The sequence below is a fragment of the Camelus bactrianus genome, chromosome 20 (genome assembly GCF_048773025.1).
Source record: "Camelus bactrianus isolate YW-2024 breed Bactrian camel chromosome 20, ASM4877302v1, whole genome shotgun sequence".
NCBI classification, from domain to species: Eukaryota; Metazoa; Chordata; class Mammalia; order Artiodactyla; family Camelidae; genus Camelus; species Camelus bactrianus.
The window spans coordinates 34,894,895-34,911,702 of NC_133558.1; the positions used below are offsets into that span (position 1 = coordinate 34,894,895).

The 16,808-nt window shown below is 47.1% G+C and overlaps 1 protein-coding gene across 1 annotated transcript; it reads right to left on the reverse strand.

The window, feature by feature from the left end:
• Positions 1-1,971: 1,971 nt before the first annotated feature.
• Positions 1,972-16,528, reverse strand: LOC105083868 (glutathione S-transferase A4). Its single transcript, XM_010973888.3, has 7 exons — positions 16,390-16,528; positions 15,348-15,452; positions 9,742-9,793; positions 8,316-8,448; positions 7,299-7,440; positions 5,663-5,794; positions 1,972-3,921 (listed from the first exon to the last, which is right to left on the reverse strand). The coding sequence occupies exons 2-7, from the start codon at positions 15,435-15,437 to the stop codon at positions 3,799-3,801; spliced, it is 672 nt and encodes a 223-aa protein (XP_010972190.1). The 5' UTR covers positions 15,438-15,452; positions 16,390-16,528; the 3' UTR covers positions 1,972-3,798.
• Between the last annotated feature and the right edge of the window lie 280 nt (positions 16,529-16,808).

The following is a 16,808-nucleotide window of genomic DNA, read 5'->3' on the forward strand; positions in this document are numbered from 1 at the left end:
GGAGGAACTGGGACTAATCATAAAGTACCCGCACTACCTGCGAAGTAGTGCAGTGTTGTTTGAAAGTGGTCTTAGTGTAGTTGTATGTAAATAGTGCAAACTTTAGGACAACCGTTAAAACTCAAAAAGAAAAACTAACATTAAATGGCGGGGAGAGTATAGCTCAGTCGCAGAGTGCATGCACAAGGTCCTGGGTTCAATCCCCAGTACTTCCATTAAATAGATAAACAAACAAACAAACCGAATTCCCTCTTCCTTAAAAAAAAAACATAAAAATGAAATTAAAAAATGTTTAAAAACCTGTAATTGACACGCTATGAGAGGAGAGAAAATGGAATCACATAAAAAGCTCGATTAAAACCAGAGCCTGCAGAAAAAGTGGAAGGAAAAAAAAAAAAAAAAAGAAGGGAAAAAGAAACAAAGAACAGGGCAACAAATAGAAAATAGTCACAAACATGGTGGAGATTAATCCAATAATCATTTTAAATGTGAATGTCTTAAATGCACCGATTTTTAAGACAGAGGCTATGGCGAGTGGATTAAAACAGGACACAATTATGTTTTTCACAAAAAACCCACTTCAAATATAAAGACGCAGATTGCATAAACAGGGAAGATTGCGAGGTGGGGGGGGCGGTGTCAAATGCTCTGAAAAAAATCAAATAAGTTGGTGAGAAAGAAGTATGGGGTGTGTGGGGTGGGCTCCCGAGCTCATGGTCAGAGGATTCCCTTCGGTGGAGATGTTGGTGTGGAGAGAACAAGGTGCCCGCCGTGCAATCTTCTGCGCGGACAATTTGGGTTCGAGGAATGAAAAGCACAGACAACAAAGAGGGGACACCAGCAAGAACGAGGGCGGGCTGCAGGCTGTTCGCTGCAGACCCCGCCCCCTGGATTCACCTTCTGCTCCGCCCCCTGGAGCCCCCGCCCCTCCATCCCCCGCCCCGCCCCGCCCCCAGGCGCCCGGGCGGGAGTGTCAGGTGGTCCTTCCTGCAAGCAGTCTGCCAAAGCCCCTCTTAGTGCTTCTGCTGGGTCCCGGGGCTCATTAGGTGCTGCAGCTCGTCCCCTGTAGACGCCAGAGCCTCACGCTGTCCAGCTTCCCCTTTCATCGCAGGCAACAGAGCCCCGGCAACTGGCCGGTTCATCCGTGGTGTGCACTCTACCGCGTTGGCTCAGCGGTAAGCTGGTGAGCCTCCTGTCCCCGCTCTGCTCTGGTTTCCTGCCTCAGGGGTCTTTGAAGATACTGAACTGATGCCTTTGAAGATACTGAACCCAGCGCCTGACTTCTTGCTCCATGACTGGAATCTGGTGGCTCCGGAAAATGGGAGGGTGGAGCGCGTTTAAACCTAAGGGTCTGGACCCATGAGGGGCTGCGACAAAGCTGGGGTACCGCACCTGTGTGGAGTGGGGGAGGGGAACTTGCTTCTCAGCTGGGAAGTGAACTGCAGCATTTAAGGTCATGTGACCTTGAGCAGACCCACGTGGGAAGGTGTCTTCACTGGAGGCGGCCTGGCCTCTCGCAATTACTTTCTCTAATCCTCTAACTCAGTGCAGAAGCCAACTTCCTTCCCGGGCTGTCGTCTCAAAGAGCCAGCCTTAAGGGTCCCCTTGTGTCTAAGAGAATTAAAACCCCCAAACACCCTTTGTTCTATAGCTTATGGTCTACACAGCAGGCCTTTGATGAATATTATTGGGCAATGGCCCTGGGTAGTAAAATCCCATCCAGAAGGTCCTGTAAGAGCCCAGATTTTTTGCTGTCCCACAAAACTCAATGATAGAGACCCCTGGGTATTACCAAGTCGATGTCTGGTTCCCATGTGTAAATCAGCCTCCAAATGAGTGTGAAGTTTCTTCTCCCTGAAGAATTTAGAAAGACCACCCTCTCTCTAACACCAACTACAGGTTCAGGGAGTGTCCCCTAAACACCCTCAGGTCTGCCAGTCGGCCGGAAGGACTCAAAGAACTCACTGAAAATGGTTATACTCACAGCTACGGTTTATTACAGGGAGACAATACAGAGGAAACTCGGTCAAGGGCAGAGATGCACAGGGCAGAGTCCAGGAGAGTTCCAGGTACAGAGCATCCAGATGTCCTCATTCTGTGGAGCATGAAACAGCAAGTGCCAGCTCCTCCTGGCAAGCACAGGTGACAATGGAGTACTGTCACAGAGGAAGCCCACTCTCACTCAGGTGAGTCCAGAGTTTTGACTGGAGCTCCATCACGGGGACATGTCTGTCTGCCCACGTGGCTGGGCTGTCAGCAGACCCTCCAGAGGGGAGCTGACACCACGCCTACGCCATAAGTCATAGTTGTTATCTGGCTGGCCCAGGGCCCCAGGCAAACAAAGACACGCCTTTCAGAGATGACATTTCCTGAGACTCAGAGATCACCTCCCAGAAGCAAAGGCCCGATCTGTCTCTTGGGAAGGTGAGGCTTTTTACTATACCCCTGCCCCCATTTTCTTCTTTTTCTTCTCTTGCTCTCAGGAGCCTGGCGGTTGCATCAGCCTGGGTCACCAGTGCTCCTCGGGCCTGCCCCATGCAGCACCTGCCGCCCTGCCGCGACTCCTCCAGCAGTTCTGAATATTAGCATGATGACAGTGCTCACTGCGTCCAAGTGTGAAGACAGACCTTCACGTCTGCGCTGGATTTTCCTCTAATAAAACCCTGAGGCACTTGCGTGGCTGGGACAGGCATTCAGGGTCCTCTCATGACAGTTTTTTACATCTGGGCAAAAATCCCTCTGGCCGTAAGGAATGAGTGCGTCCTGTCTACAGGACCTGAATCAAACAGTTGCCTTTTGTTTCAGTTTTGAAATTCCCAAGTGTGAGTTACTCCCAAAGTGATAATTCTTTCTTTTCTAAAATGACTTCTGCTGTTTACACATCTATCTCGCCTACTGTATGGGGAGTTTTTCCTAAAGCAGGGCCTCTGTTCCAGGGTTCCTGCCTCCTGGCATGCTATTTGGCACGTATCAGGTGCTCAATTAGTATCTGAGATGTAAGTCAACACATGTTTAAAGCAGTATGAACAAGCCACACTTTTAGTTCTTGAAACGTAAAAATTTAGAAGTCTACAAATAACCATTTGGGCAGTAAGAGGATAAAAGTTATATATATTTATATTCTCTTATACTTGGGTCAAATATAACTGGAAAGATACACAAAGGATAAAGATGCTGGCCTATGGAGGGCAGAACTGAAAATAAAAAAACAAACCACTTTAACTGGATAGCCTTCTATGGTTTCTCGATTCTGGAACCATGTGAATGTATTATATATTACAAACGATTTAATTTAAAAATTCTAGCAGCAGGGCAATGATTTGTAAATCCTTTATTTTGGCAAATATCGATGGCGTTCATGACTACCATGGATCTATTATAACTCAGAGGAGAGTTACTCACTATCTAGCGAATTCCGTTGTCATGAGGCACCAAAAATAAGACGAGCCTGGGGCAGGGGGTGGTTAGAATGGGAGAAGGAAAGGAGAAAAGCAGCTCAGGCGAGAACACGAGGTCCTGCCCATCCTCATTACCAGGCGATTAGCAGACAGAGCAGATCTAACTTAAATGCCGGCCTCTCCAAAAAAGGTGTTCGGAAGGGGGTCCCATAACAATTACTCACTGGACAAGACAGGTTGATGCTTCTAGAAGAGAGCTCCTCGACATGAAAGACCAACTTAGGGACAACTACACACAGCACCACGACAGCTGGATCACGACAGCCTGGCTTCCATTAAGACGCTACTGTGGACGCAGCGACCTCGGGGCTGGCGCTCATTCACAGCCGTGGGAGCCGCTCTACGGCATGAAGATGTTGTACACGGTTCTCACGTAGATGTCATCCGGGGGCGGCTTCCTCTTGCTGCCAGGTTCGAGGAATTTCTTAATTGTAGGGATGTTACTGATTTTCACCGTGAACTCCTGAAAAGGGAAACACAAAAGTTCAAGGCGAACAGCAAAGGTATTCGTTTCTATGAAAACACCGGTATGCAAAATGGCCCATCAAAATGTGTTCAATGAATAGTTGTTGCAGGGATCCACATGAAACCATGATCCAGCATCTGTTTAGGGTCTGATCTCTCTCTCTCTCTCTTTTTTTTTGGGAGAGGGGAAATAATTAGGTTTATTTGTTTATTTATTTATTTTGATGGAGGTTGAACCCAGCACCTCGTGTATGCTAGGCATGTGCTCTACCTGCTGAGCTATACCCTCCCCTCACTCCCGGGTTTGATCTCTTGGTATAGTTATTTATCATTTCTGCCAACAGTGGCTAGAATCTAGACCAGGCTTTCTGCACTATGGAAAACAGTATGGAGTTTGCTAAAAAACTAATAATAGAGTTACCATATGATCCAGCAATCCTTCTCCTGGGCACATATCCAGAAAAACTCTAATTCGAAAAGATACACGAACCCCAATGTTCACAGCAGCACTATTTACAATAGCCAAGACATGGAAGCAACCTGTCCACCAACAGATTACTGGATAAAGAAGATAAAGTATATATATACTGTGGAATACTACTCAGCCATAAAAAGAATGAAATAATGCCATTTGCAGCAACATGAATGGACCTAGAGATTATCATACTAAGTGAAGTAAGTCAGATGGAGAAAGACAAATATATGCTATCTACTTATAAGTTTAATCTAAAATATAATACAAATGAATTTATTTACAAGACAAAAACAGACTTACAGACATAGAAAACAAATTTATGGTTACCAAAGGGGAAAGGGCAGGGAGGGATAAATTAGGAATTTGGGATTAACAGGTACTCACTGCTATACATAAAATAGATGTGTGTTACTTGGAAAAAAAAATTTTTTTTAAGTATATGTGTTACTCTTCAGAGATTTTAGTGTGTGTCTCTCTTGGCTTTTGCTAACTTGGTCAAAGATGTATCAGTTTGGTCTAGACAGGTGATTGGCAACCTTTTTCTATAAAGGCCAGTTAGTAGATATTCTAGGCTTTGCGGGCCACATGGTCTTCATCCGAGCGACTCGACTCTGCTGCGGTAACACAACATACGTATGAGTAGGCGTGGCTTTGTGCCCATGATACTTAATTACGGACACCGAAGTTTGAACTTCATATAATTTCAGGTGTCAGGAAGTACTATTATTCTTTTGATGTTAAAATGTAAAAACCATTCTTCGCTCAAGAGGGCTACACAAACAGGTGGCAGGCCTGATTTGGCCCAAGTGGCTGGAGTTTGCGCCCCCTCTAGTGGAGAAGAAAGCCCACTGGATTGAACACAAAGCTGAGGCCCCCACTAATGAGGCCATCCCGGCTGCTGACTTCTTTACGCGGGGTCTCTGTTTCCTCAGAGGTATATTGAAGGCATTGGATGAGATTAGTTTTTAAAGCCCTTTTCTGCTTCCAAATTCTAGGATCAATCCTGCCACAATACCGAGGAATAAACTGAGTCACACATACAAGTCTATCCCTGGAATCTGGGCAAGGAGAGGGGTGAGAACTCTTTGGGGTAATGTGTAGGGTGCCTCTCAGCAGCTCTCAGACCTCAGCCTCGGACACTTCCAATTTGCGACCTATTTAGAACCTAAAAGAATTACACACACACACAGAGCCAACCAATCAACAGACGTTAAAGAAGGTCTGAGAATTCTCAGCCAACCTTCTAAAATGCTGCTTTATTTACCTGGAGGTGAGGAAAGGCAGACAGGACGTTAGGAATTTTCTCTTCTAGAGCCAAAATGGTCTGCAGTAAAATGATGTCTGCAAGGCTCAGCTGATTACCAACAAGAAACCGTTGTCCGTGTTCCCGTAAAACCTGCAGGGTTTAAGCATTCTGCATCATTTACAATACTCGACGTGGAGAAACTGAGGAAGCTGTGCAATCAGCGCAGCACCTGAGAAGGACCAAAACTACAGCCTTGTCTCCTTTTATAAATAAAGTCGACTAAGAGGTGGTGCCCGATAGGAGAGAGTGCAAAAGGTGCAGAAATGAAGGCATCCCTTAATATCTGCTCTACATCAGAATGAGCTCCTGAAAAAGGGAAGGAGACATTAATTCTGGATTTAACATCCAGTGCTTTAAAAGGATACATTTATTCCCTAAACGTACCTACAGAAAAGAATTAGCCCTGATGCCTTCCAGAGGCTGGGGGGACGTGCCGTAAGTCCTAATCTCATTTGCCAGTTCTGAGTTTCTACGACCTTCAGGACTCAGTCATAAACTACACATGATGATTTAAAAAAAAAAGGCAGGCTTCCTTTCACATCTTCTAAGACAAAGAAAATTGAAAGAACAAGAGTTCATCCTGACTCTCATTTTGAAAGTCACATATGGATGAAGAGATTCACAGGAATAGATGGTGATCGGGAAGAGGCAAGGCACAGCGAGAGAAGAGAGGAGATGCCTTGGCAGGTGCCCACGAGTGTGAACACATGTGTGTGTCTCACAGGGGCTCTACAGATGTCTCCAAATCAGACAGAGCTAATGGAGCAGAGTGGGAGAAGTCACGGTCAGAGGCCAGAGTTCCAGTCCCGGCTCCCACCTTGGACACATCACTCAATCTCTCTGTGACTGTTTCATTACATGTAAAAGAGGGTAACAATGTCTAGCTCCCATTCTGGGCAGAACCCTGGCACAGCCTTCTCCGTAGGAACCGGCAGTGACCTTCTCCAAGGCACCGCCCTTGTCACAGTCCCTCTCTGCACTGTATCATTCTACCTTCCTAAAGTGCCTGTGGGCAAGAGACCATGAAACCAAGGACAGAAAAACACAGAAGGCCAGAGGAAGTCTGCCTACTCCGTGTTTTTACCTCCTCTTCTTTTGTTTTTTAATTGAAGCATTTAAAACAATACCTGTCAGTTGAGGAAAAGAGAGGAGTTTGAAGCTCAGAAAAACAGACACAGTAAGAAGACAAGAAAAATAACAAAACAGAAAACAAAAAGAGCCAAGAGAAGAGAAATAAAACAGAAATGGGTCTTCTCTCCCCATCAGTCAAGTAGGAGGCCTGATACACACGTCTGCACAACGAACGAATGAAGGAAATAGATAGTTTCTGCTTTTCTGAATCCCTCACAGGGTGGCACCTGGCAAATATAAATTATGAGAATGCACACATGGGCCCCTATTTTTCCCAGAAAATATGGAAGACTCTGGAAGAGTCTGGGAGCTCCAAGACATCCTGGCTTTGTGCTGACAGACTCTGCCAGCTCTCAGGAGTCCAGCAAGGTGGGTCCAGCGGGACTCAGCTCAACTCTGCCTGAGCAGCAAGGGGTGTTTGTGGTCCAGTGGTGCCGTGTTCACAGGCTTCTCTGCCACCTACCTTTTCGAACACAGGAAAGTATCTAATTATAGCCTTCTGGGCCATGTTAACCACCTCCTTTTGCTGATCGTCTGGTTTGAGAAAAGGATGCATGATAAGCAGTTCCAGGAGATCCAGTGTCCCCTCCACGTACATGTCAATCCTTCAAAACACAAAAAAGCAGTTTTCTCAGTCGCCCCTCTTTGAACTCATCCGTTTCCACAACTAAGTATCCAGAGTGCTTTTTAGTTAAGGCCCTGGCCAACTTAAGTGCCAAGAAGCATTCATCTCCACCCGTCCCTCAAGAGCAAAGACGCAAAGTCAGTTCTAGCTGTAATTCAGAAAAACCTGTCACGAATCTCAAAGCACAAGAATTGCCAGTGTCCTCTCCCCCTGGCCCCTGCACCCCAGCCCTCACTCCAGCACCCACGCTCAGTGTGGGCGGTACTTCATGTTTATAAAAATAGTGGGGATCATTTATAGAATGCTTGGTGTGTGCCAAGTGCTAAACACTCTATATCCAGTATTTCATTGAATCCTATGACAGTGTGAGGAATGTGCTATTGTTAACCCCGTCGTAGGGGGAACTCATCAGGACACCAGAGCTTAACGCTTTGCCCAGGGTCACGCTCCAGGGGGTACCAATACCAGGCTCTGAATCATTATAATTATCAAATTATAATCCAATGCACAGTATCCTGGGCCCTGAATGTTCCAGCAGCTCCCCATTCCTAATACTCAATGACAATACATTTGCAAGAAAGATGAAGAATGATATCAAAGCATTTATAGATGTTGAAACTTGCATCGTATCCCAGACACACGCTCTGTGATCTGAACTCAATTCTCTTCTGTCCTTTTACTCAGACTCTCTGTACTGATTTCCCAACTGGTCTTGACGACCTTTCTGGAGTTTTGTTCCCTGTTTGCACTAACAATACAAGACATGAGGTGGACAGGTGTGCTGTAGAGGACAGCTTATCAGCAAAGCATCGGTAAGTGGACAGGCGAGAGAACACATAAGAGGGGCCACAGTACAGGGTCCTCTCCTTGAGGTCTTTGCCGAAGAGATGGTGCTTGTCCGCTATGTAGTGGAGGATGCTCCGGGTCTGCACCAACTTCATCCCGTCAATTTCAACCATTGGCACTTGTTGGAACAGCAGGTGGTTACCTGGGAATGGAAGCCCTGAGTTAGGCATGACCGCTTCCCTGCCCTCCACACTCCAAAAATGCTCTGCTGAATGGAAAGGGACCCATTTCCTGACCCAATGGGGCCAGGGCCTTCGGAAACAGTAAAGCACCCTCAACTTCATTCAGGGGTGGAGATTTAGCCATGAAACAAGCTGAAAACTAGCTTTGCTCTAAACCTTCCCTGTTGGCTTTCACCCCAAGAGAAATAAGTAGCCTCAGTGTTAAGGGGAGAACTAGTGAAGACATTTCCCCAGAGCTGCGCTGGTCAGGACAGTAGCCAGTAGCGGCATGTGTGCAGCTAAACGTAAAGTGACATTAATCAAATTTTTGAACGATTTAAAACTCACTTCCTTAGTCGCCTTGCACACATTTCAAGTGCTCAGCAGTCACACACAGCCGGTGGCTCCTGCACTGGCCGGCGCAGAAGAGAACAATCCCGTTACTGCAGAATGTTCTGTGGCTGCACTGCTTTGACAATCTGGTAATGAAACCCAAGTCACCACGTGATACTCACGTACACGTGTCCGCAGCTGCAGCTACCTCCAGCAAGTTCACTGTCACTAGTCAAAAAGTAACCGATTACTTTCTTCAACAAGCCTGTTTCAAACACCTTCCATGCACCAAAACCCAGGGAGGGAGGCACGTATGGGATCCAGCCCAGCCCTGGGTGGGAAACTGACGGATTCATGTAGTGTCACGCAGGACAGGTGGCATCACAGCCTTGCAGAGCTGGTCCCTCTCCAGGGAGCCTTGAGTTGGGCCTTAGGACCCTGCTGATGACCAGGAAGGAGGCTGCTTACAGGGGCCTGTGTGTGTGTGTGTGTGTGTGTGTGTGTGAGGGGTGTGACCAGGAGTTAAATGGGGCGGGGGGGGCCTTTCACTGGTGTCAAGTCTGTCCGGTATTTAGTGCAGACAGCGGCCCAGTGTAAAAGGGACGATGAGGACAGAAGTGGAAGCGATGAAGGAGAGGAAGAAAAGTCTGGGGGGGGGGTGGGGGGTAGGGAGTCCAGGAGCCAGCGGGGAAGGAGAGGGATGGAGAAGGACCGCCCACTCGGATGGAGGGAGGAACTGCTCCCTCCCTTTCACCAGCTTCTCTGAAACTACTGAATCCAAAGCGACCTCCTGGCAATTTCAGCGACTGCTCCCTCTTGCTTGGCTGGTTTCAGGATGCTGTTCTGGATGCAGAGCATCAAGAGCATCTTTGCCCTTCCACATAAATATCAGTTCTTAAAAAAAATCAGCATTACTGACAGTAATACATTTTGATACTCACCATCCTGCAGCTTCTGCAACTGCTCCTTCGTTTCTAAAAATTCTTCATCAAACTAAATTTAAAAAGACAGCCCCCCCCAAAAAGAAGAGAAATGTCATTATAGGTTCAAGACAAAGATACCTAGTCAAAAGCAGAGAGAAAAGGACACACTCAGCACCCACATCTGGGTTTCTAAATATCACTGGGCTCCCAGGAGAAAAGGTGGACTCTGTGATGTCTAAAAGTGGGGATGGGCTCAAAGACTTATGGACACGTCACAGGCGAAGGCAGGCAGGGCCCTGCACGAGAGGGATTCCCTAGTCACATCTGGGACAATTCAAGGTTTGAAAAGAGTGTTATCAGTTATAGTAACACACGCCAACCAAAAACCTGTGTCCATAACTGATACTTTTTTAAAAAGAGAGAAAAATAAAGCTCTTTTTCACAGGAGAATTATTCCTAGTTAATGTAGAATTATTCCTAATTAATGATAAAACTAGAAAATCCCCAATTTTCACCCTACAACATAAAAACCGATTCCAATAAGGATCATAATAGGTGCTGAAATCACTGGGTCCCAGGGCACAGAAGCTTCCCACAATCTCAAAGTGTCACCCCACAAGTAACTTAATTAGGACAAGGAAAAAACGCCTCTGCAGCGGGAAGATCTGGAGGTTTCTCCATCTCCCAAGTGGTCAAACTCAGCTCCCCACCAGGAGACACCCTGAGACACCCTGTGCTCCCTGCCGTGACCTAACTTGCACCGGACTACAAGGGGAGAATGAGGGACGCTCTGTCACATAAATAGCCTGGACTCCTTCCAGCCTCCAGAACTTTGGTTTTGTCTTTAAGCTCCTTGGGATGCGCAGGGTTCAGAAACTGGATGGCGGGACCATTTGCCTCCAGCCGATCCCACTCCGTGGTCCTCACCACGTGTCTAGACATCCATTTACTTCCTAACTGAAAGTAGGAGCCCCGTTCTTAAGGGCAAATCTTTATTTTAAAAGGATTCGGCTCTTCTTTATAGTATGTGGCCTCCGAGCCTCATAACTCATTATTTCTGTTGGCAGAAACTCAGGCAAAAGACTCAATTCCTCCTCCACACACTCCTTTTCTGTTAAGTGAAAGGAAGGGAAGAGACCAACAACCGTAGGTACTGTTCTAGATGAAGAGACTAGAGACACAACCAGCAAATGCCTGAATCTTGCTTGATTAGATCCTGGAGCAGGGGAGGGGCAGTTGTAACTGCTAAATACATAAGTAACGGTTGTACAGACATTTGGGAGACAACAGGGAACTTCTGAATATGGACCATATCTTTGATGTTGTAAAATTAGTACTAATTTTCTTAGTTGTGACTATGATGTTGAGGTTATTAGATTAATTGTTTATTCCTTCTCAACAGGAAGATACAGGCTGTTGTCTGACACTTACTTTCAAATGATGGAGAATTTAAAAAAGCAGACAGAGAAGGAAACAAATGTAGCAAAATGTGAACAACTGGTGAATTTGGTTGAAAGTTGTCCATTGGACAATGATAGCTTTTCTGTGGATTTTAAAGTTTTCAAACTAAAAGGCTGGGGGCGGAGGGGAAGGAATAGTGAGAGTGACTTTTCTTGTGACTTATAAAACGTGCTCTAATGCACTAATGCATTTCATATCCCCACGGAGTCCCCAGATGGTTCCCTACCCGGTCAGTCCTTGCTCTGCCCCCCATGTCACCCAGCTTCTCTCCTCCTCCTCAACTGGCTGGCTTGGGGGGGGAGGGGAGTGGTTCATCGGGATGATGGGGTGCAGGCATGGCTTGACCTACCCCCTGAGTCCTTGTATGGGAGGAGGGAGCCTCAGTGTCCTAGAGGCACTCCCTCTGGGGCCCACGGAGCAGTAGCCTCCAGGCAAGAATGTTCTGGGCATTTGTCCAAATGCCCAGCTGCGATGCCAGGGGCGTTCCCTCTGCTTCACTGCTCTCCAACTTTTCTGACCATCATTTATAGCGTGTGGGAAGGAGTGTGTGTGTGTGTCTGTGTGTCATCCCAGGCCCACCCCTCAGAGAGTCACATCCAAGGCTGGGAGAGACCAGACATGTACCTTTTATTAGAAACAAGTCCAACTGAATAGTTCTGATTTTGGCTTTTGACTTCTGGGAACACGTAGCAAAAGGCGAACTCTCACTACGGACACCCTGTCATGTCAAGCTTTATAAAACTGTCCGTAAAAGAAACCGGTTCCAGGACAGAAGGTGAGAGGGTGGGAGGGAGAGGATGGAAAAACGTCACCAGGCAGAGCTGGGAGGGGCTGGGCACTGTCTGGGGGCTGCTCTGGGCTGTCAGGACAGAGTGTTTCCTGTCCACGCCGTCAGCCGTCGCTGTTCCCTGACCGGGGTGCTGTTCCCCCTGGAATTCTTTAGAGAAGTGCCCTTGTCCACACCTCGAACTCCGTCTTCACACCCGTCCCTTCTTCTAAGTGAACTGCCCAGAAATCCTGAACGAGGAGTTTGTGGCCTTAACGTCTTCTCTTTCACACCGTTCATCTCCCTCTTCACAAGGAGGATCTGACTGGGTTTTTGGAGCGGGGGGTGGGGGGTCAGGTGGTCTTCAGGCAAATGAAGCCCCAAGCAGCCAAGCAGCAGCACCCAGCATCCAGCACAGAGCCAGGTCTGGGGACTCAAACCAAGCGTGAGACAGAGGAGGATGCTGACTCCCTGAAATAGGCCAGGCTGCCTCTCAGCAGGTGTCGGTTACCTAGTTACCTGCATGCCTGTGCCTTAAGTGTCAGGCTCTACCTGACACTGTGACCCTGGGAATCAGGAACTCACCCAGCGGCTGCCAGCCTGGCCCTCGCCACTATTTCAGATCTGTATGAGCACAAATGTAGCTGAAAATGTCTTTTGGCAAAGTACTAGGAGGACTCCTGATTCTGCCTTTGGGGACTTGCTCTTATAAACCACGTGGTCGGCCCTGGTGAGGGGGGTCAGTCCAACTCCACCCTGGTCAGTTCCAGCCAAGACCCAGGCTGGGCTAATGACTTCACCCCACCTGCCTGCCTGGTCTAGGGTAGGCGGGTCATATGACCCGTGCATTTCTTTATTTAACTTGTGTAGGGCTGGGTTTCTCTTACTGTAACCAGGAATCTTGATTCACAGGAGAATAGGAGGGGCAGGGTAGGATGCAGCTAAAGAAGAGAGGGGATTTGATTTTGACAAGGGATTCTATTACATACATGTGTAAGACCCCCACTGCAAAACCTATTAAATAACTGCAAGCTCTGAAGCACACAGTGATTAGACAGGTGACATAAATATGCCAACCAGGTTCAGGCCAAAGGATCAAGAACTGTTTCACTCTCCCCTTAACACAATTAGAAAATGAGTCCTGAGACGACAGGGGAGATGGAGACGGTTTTGAGCTAGAAAGGTCCATCTCTAGTGGCCGTCCTTACCCAGAGTCAGCAACTGCTGCCCATGGGAAGGAGGGCCTGGTATCATCAGATCTTCCAACTTCCCAAGAGAAGCCAGAAATCAGAATTTGTATGTAAAAATGAAATCGACTAATTTAGAAAACTGTAAAACACTGCGTGGTGGGTTACAATGATATGCACAGAAACCAAACCCAAACCAAATCAGCAAACAAAAAACGAAACCCCGAATCCAGCCACCTTCGTTTGTCATCTGTGGAGGTTGCTAGGGTAACGACTCGTTATTCTGCAAATTCATAAAGAGGCAGAATCAAGCGTTTATCTTGCTTTTCTTACGTGAACTGTACTTCAAGGTAATTAAATAGTTAACCAGTGAGCAATTGCTCTTTAAAAGAAAATCACATTTCATGAATTCAGGTGAAATGACAGAAATAGGAAAGCCACCATTTTGTAATCTCTAACAATGGTGATGCCCAAGGCTGCGAGGCCACTCGTGGAAAGGGGACCTGGGGAGACTTCATGCCGCATGGATCAGGCTCATGTCACGGAAACAAACTGGCCAAGCTCAGCAACGCTGACAACGAGGCAGGCAGACATCATGCACCCCTGATGTCGCACAAGAGAAATGTGTTCACCGTGTCAACTCTGATGCAGTCTGGCAGGAAAAAATAATTAAAGGTAGGGAAAAAAAAGGAGCCGGAATCTGATCAGGCTTAAATTCATGCTGATATAAATAAGTGATGGAATAAGTAAACCAATGGAGGAGAAGACAAATCTTCCTTACATAGGAATTCTAAATGCAGAGACTCCCCACTCCAGGAGGTGAGTATGGGCTGAACTGAATGATTCGGTTCCAAAGAATAGAGGGGAAATTAGTCACTTTACAGTAAAGGAGCCTGGCAGACACCACCTTAACCACGTGACCAAGGTAAGTGCACAAGGGACATCTCACATTAATATCATGTAACCTCTTATATGATGCAGTAAGAAAGACACTCCCTCAAACCCAGAACCCAGTGTAATCATGAGAAAAACACCAGACAGGCCCAAACTATGGAGGATTCTACAAGAAACATGACCAATACTTTGCAAGACTGTCATAGTGGTGAAATAAAAAAAAGACTGAGAAACGGTCACAGATTACAAAAAGCTAAGGAAACATAATGACTAAATACACTGCTGGATCCTGGAACAGTAAAAGGACATTCGTGGAAAAGACCAAGTAGATTTGAAACATGTCTACAGTTTAGTTATGCACCAATGTTAATTTGTTTCCATGAGCTTAGGTAGGATGTCATCATCAGGGGAGACAGGGACAGTTACAAGGGAACACTCCGCACTATCTGGACAACTTGACTATTAATCTAAAATTATTTCCAGATGCAAAGTTTATTTTCAAAAAATGCAGAGGAAATGTTACAGATTTTTTAGATACTGAAAGAAATGTAATCAGATGCAACCTGTGGACCTAATTTAGATCCAAGGAACAAGTTCTGTTTGAGACGATTGGACTGAGGGCTGGATGTTAATAAGGAACTGTTGTTAATTTTGTTGGGTGTGATAATCATATCATGGTTATGTGTTAAAACGCTCATCTTTTAGAGAGAAAAACTAAAGTACTCACAGATGAAATGATATGATGTTTGCGTTTTGCTTTAAAAGCAAGTGGAGGGGAGGAGACAGATGAAACAAGATTAGCATAAAGCTAATTGTTGTGGAACCTGGGTGGAGAGTAGGTGGAATTCCCGGCCACGTTTTCTCTACTTTTGCTCTCACCTGAAAATTCCCATAAATAAGACACTACAAGAACAGAACAAAACCAAACACACTGTGGGCCAAAGCAAACAGGTATGCAGACAAGATAGGAAGGCTGCCCGTCTGAAGCCACTGGAGTAAACAGCAAATTCATCGAGAGATTCTATATTCACAAATGTTCTGGGTGTATGGCAAATTGAAGGTTCCTTTCTTTCTCCTCATTAATAAATATTGATGGTAGATCCGACGCCAATGGTTAAGTAAAAGCTGAGCGTAAAACAGAATCCCATCAAATACATTCCATTCAGAAAGAGAAAAACCCTGGAAAGACTCTTCTGACTCACGGAGCCAAGTCTGAAATATCAGTGGGAGAGGACAGGGCTCCGCCATTGACGCTTCCCTCAGAAGTCTCAACGTTGTAGTAAAACCTGTGGGAAAACAGCATAGAGGTAGGGTACCTCGACTCCCGCGGCGGCCAAAACCCATCTCACGGATTCCATCCGGCCTCTTCCGTTTGGATAGTGAAGCTTGGGTTTCGTAGACATCATGGCCTTTCAGGTTTTCTGCAAAACAAACGCAGCAGCTCCTCGCACGAGAACAGAGAACAGCCTTAATTTCTTGTCTTTGACCGAGTGCTCAGGGGCTAAACGACTATTCAGGACTTTGGCACAGGAAATTGTTTTTCAGGTATTTTGGGGTTTTGGGGGAAGGGTTTTTTTTTTTTTTTTTCCAAACTGCGTTTTCCCTCACTCGACAAAAAACATACCACCATTTTAAAACCTTAAAAAAAAAACACCCCACACCACCACTTGGCTTTCATATTGTCTCTATTTCTGATTTCTTACTCTGGACCTTGGGAAGCTGGGGCCATTTGCTGTAAAGACATCTGTGCTAGCTGCATGGTACTTCACAGACTCCGAATATCCTATACTTTGACCTTGAAAAATCTGAGATTTCCTAAATTCGGCCTGAACAGGCCAGACGCCGAGGCCCGCGGAGTTATGCACACACCCACGCAACCTCCGCAAAAATCCACTTTCACAGGCAGCGAATTTGAGTTTCAGAGCATCCAGGTGGACAGGCCGAGGATTATCATTGTCTGTAAGGCAGGCCGGCAGTGATCATAGCGGGGTCCTGCAGGCCCCCGCCGCACCCGCGACCCGCGGGGACGCGAGCCCCCAGCCCCGGGTGCGCCCAGGCCACCGCTCGGCCGCCGAGCCAGGCTCCACGTGGCCTGGCCCGGGAGACCATCCGAGCCTGCCTCCCACCCAGGGCTGCGGACTCCACAGAGCAGGTTAATAAAGATACTCAACACAGGGCCAAGCACGACCCACACCCGCGTCTGCCCCGATGGAGGCGGGGGCGCAAAGGACCAGCTTGGGGGGAGACAGGAATAGGATGGACGCGAGGTGGCTATGGGATGGAGGGAAACTGAGAGGCTCAGAGCCGGGAGAAACAAGAGGGGAAGGGGTGGGTGGGGGTGGCAGGAAGAAGACAGACCTGCGTCCGCTCCGAGAGCCGGGAACCGCACAAAGCGCCCCGCGAGCGGTCTGCAGCTGGGGGACCCGCGGGCCACCAGAGGCGCTCTCGGTGGGCGAGGCTCCGGAGGATTTCACCAATAGAGACGGCAGTATTTAGCATGCCCCACCCATCTGCAAGGCATGCTGGATAATACGAAGACAACAGAAATTCAAGCCCGTTTTAACACCCAATTTTAACGATTTGAGGGGATTCAGTGACCTTTTAAGTGTTAGTTAGACTTGAACTTTAGTTAAAAATGCCTGTTAGAAATCCTGCATGAACAAGAACTCGACCTATGCTAAAAGTTTGGAGTCTCCATCGGTTTATATAGCGCATGCTCGGCAGCGTTACCTCGGATGTGAGGGCGATCTGGCTGCGACATCTGTCACCCCATTGAT

Bases quoted from the DNA above. Each gene is read 5' to 3' on its own strand.
- LOC105083868 (XM_010973888.3), bottom strand. From the start codon at position 15,437: ATGATGTCTACGAAACCCAAGCTTCACTATCCAAACGGAAGAGGCCGG. The intron at 8,449-9,741 runs GTGAGTATCAAA...TTCCATTCCCAG, and splicing joins GTTGCAGAAGCTGCAGGATG to GTAACCACCTGCTGTTCCAA. The intron at 3,922-5,662 runs GTAAATAAAGCA...TTCCCTTTTCAG, and splicing joins CTGCCTTTCCTCACCTCCAG to GAGTTCACGGTGAAAATCAG.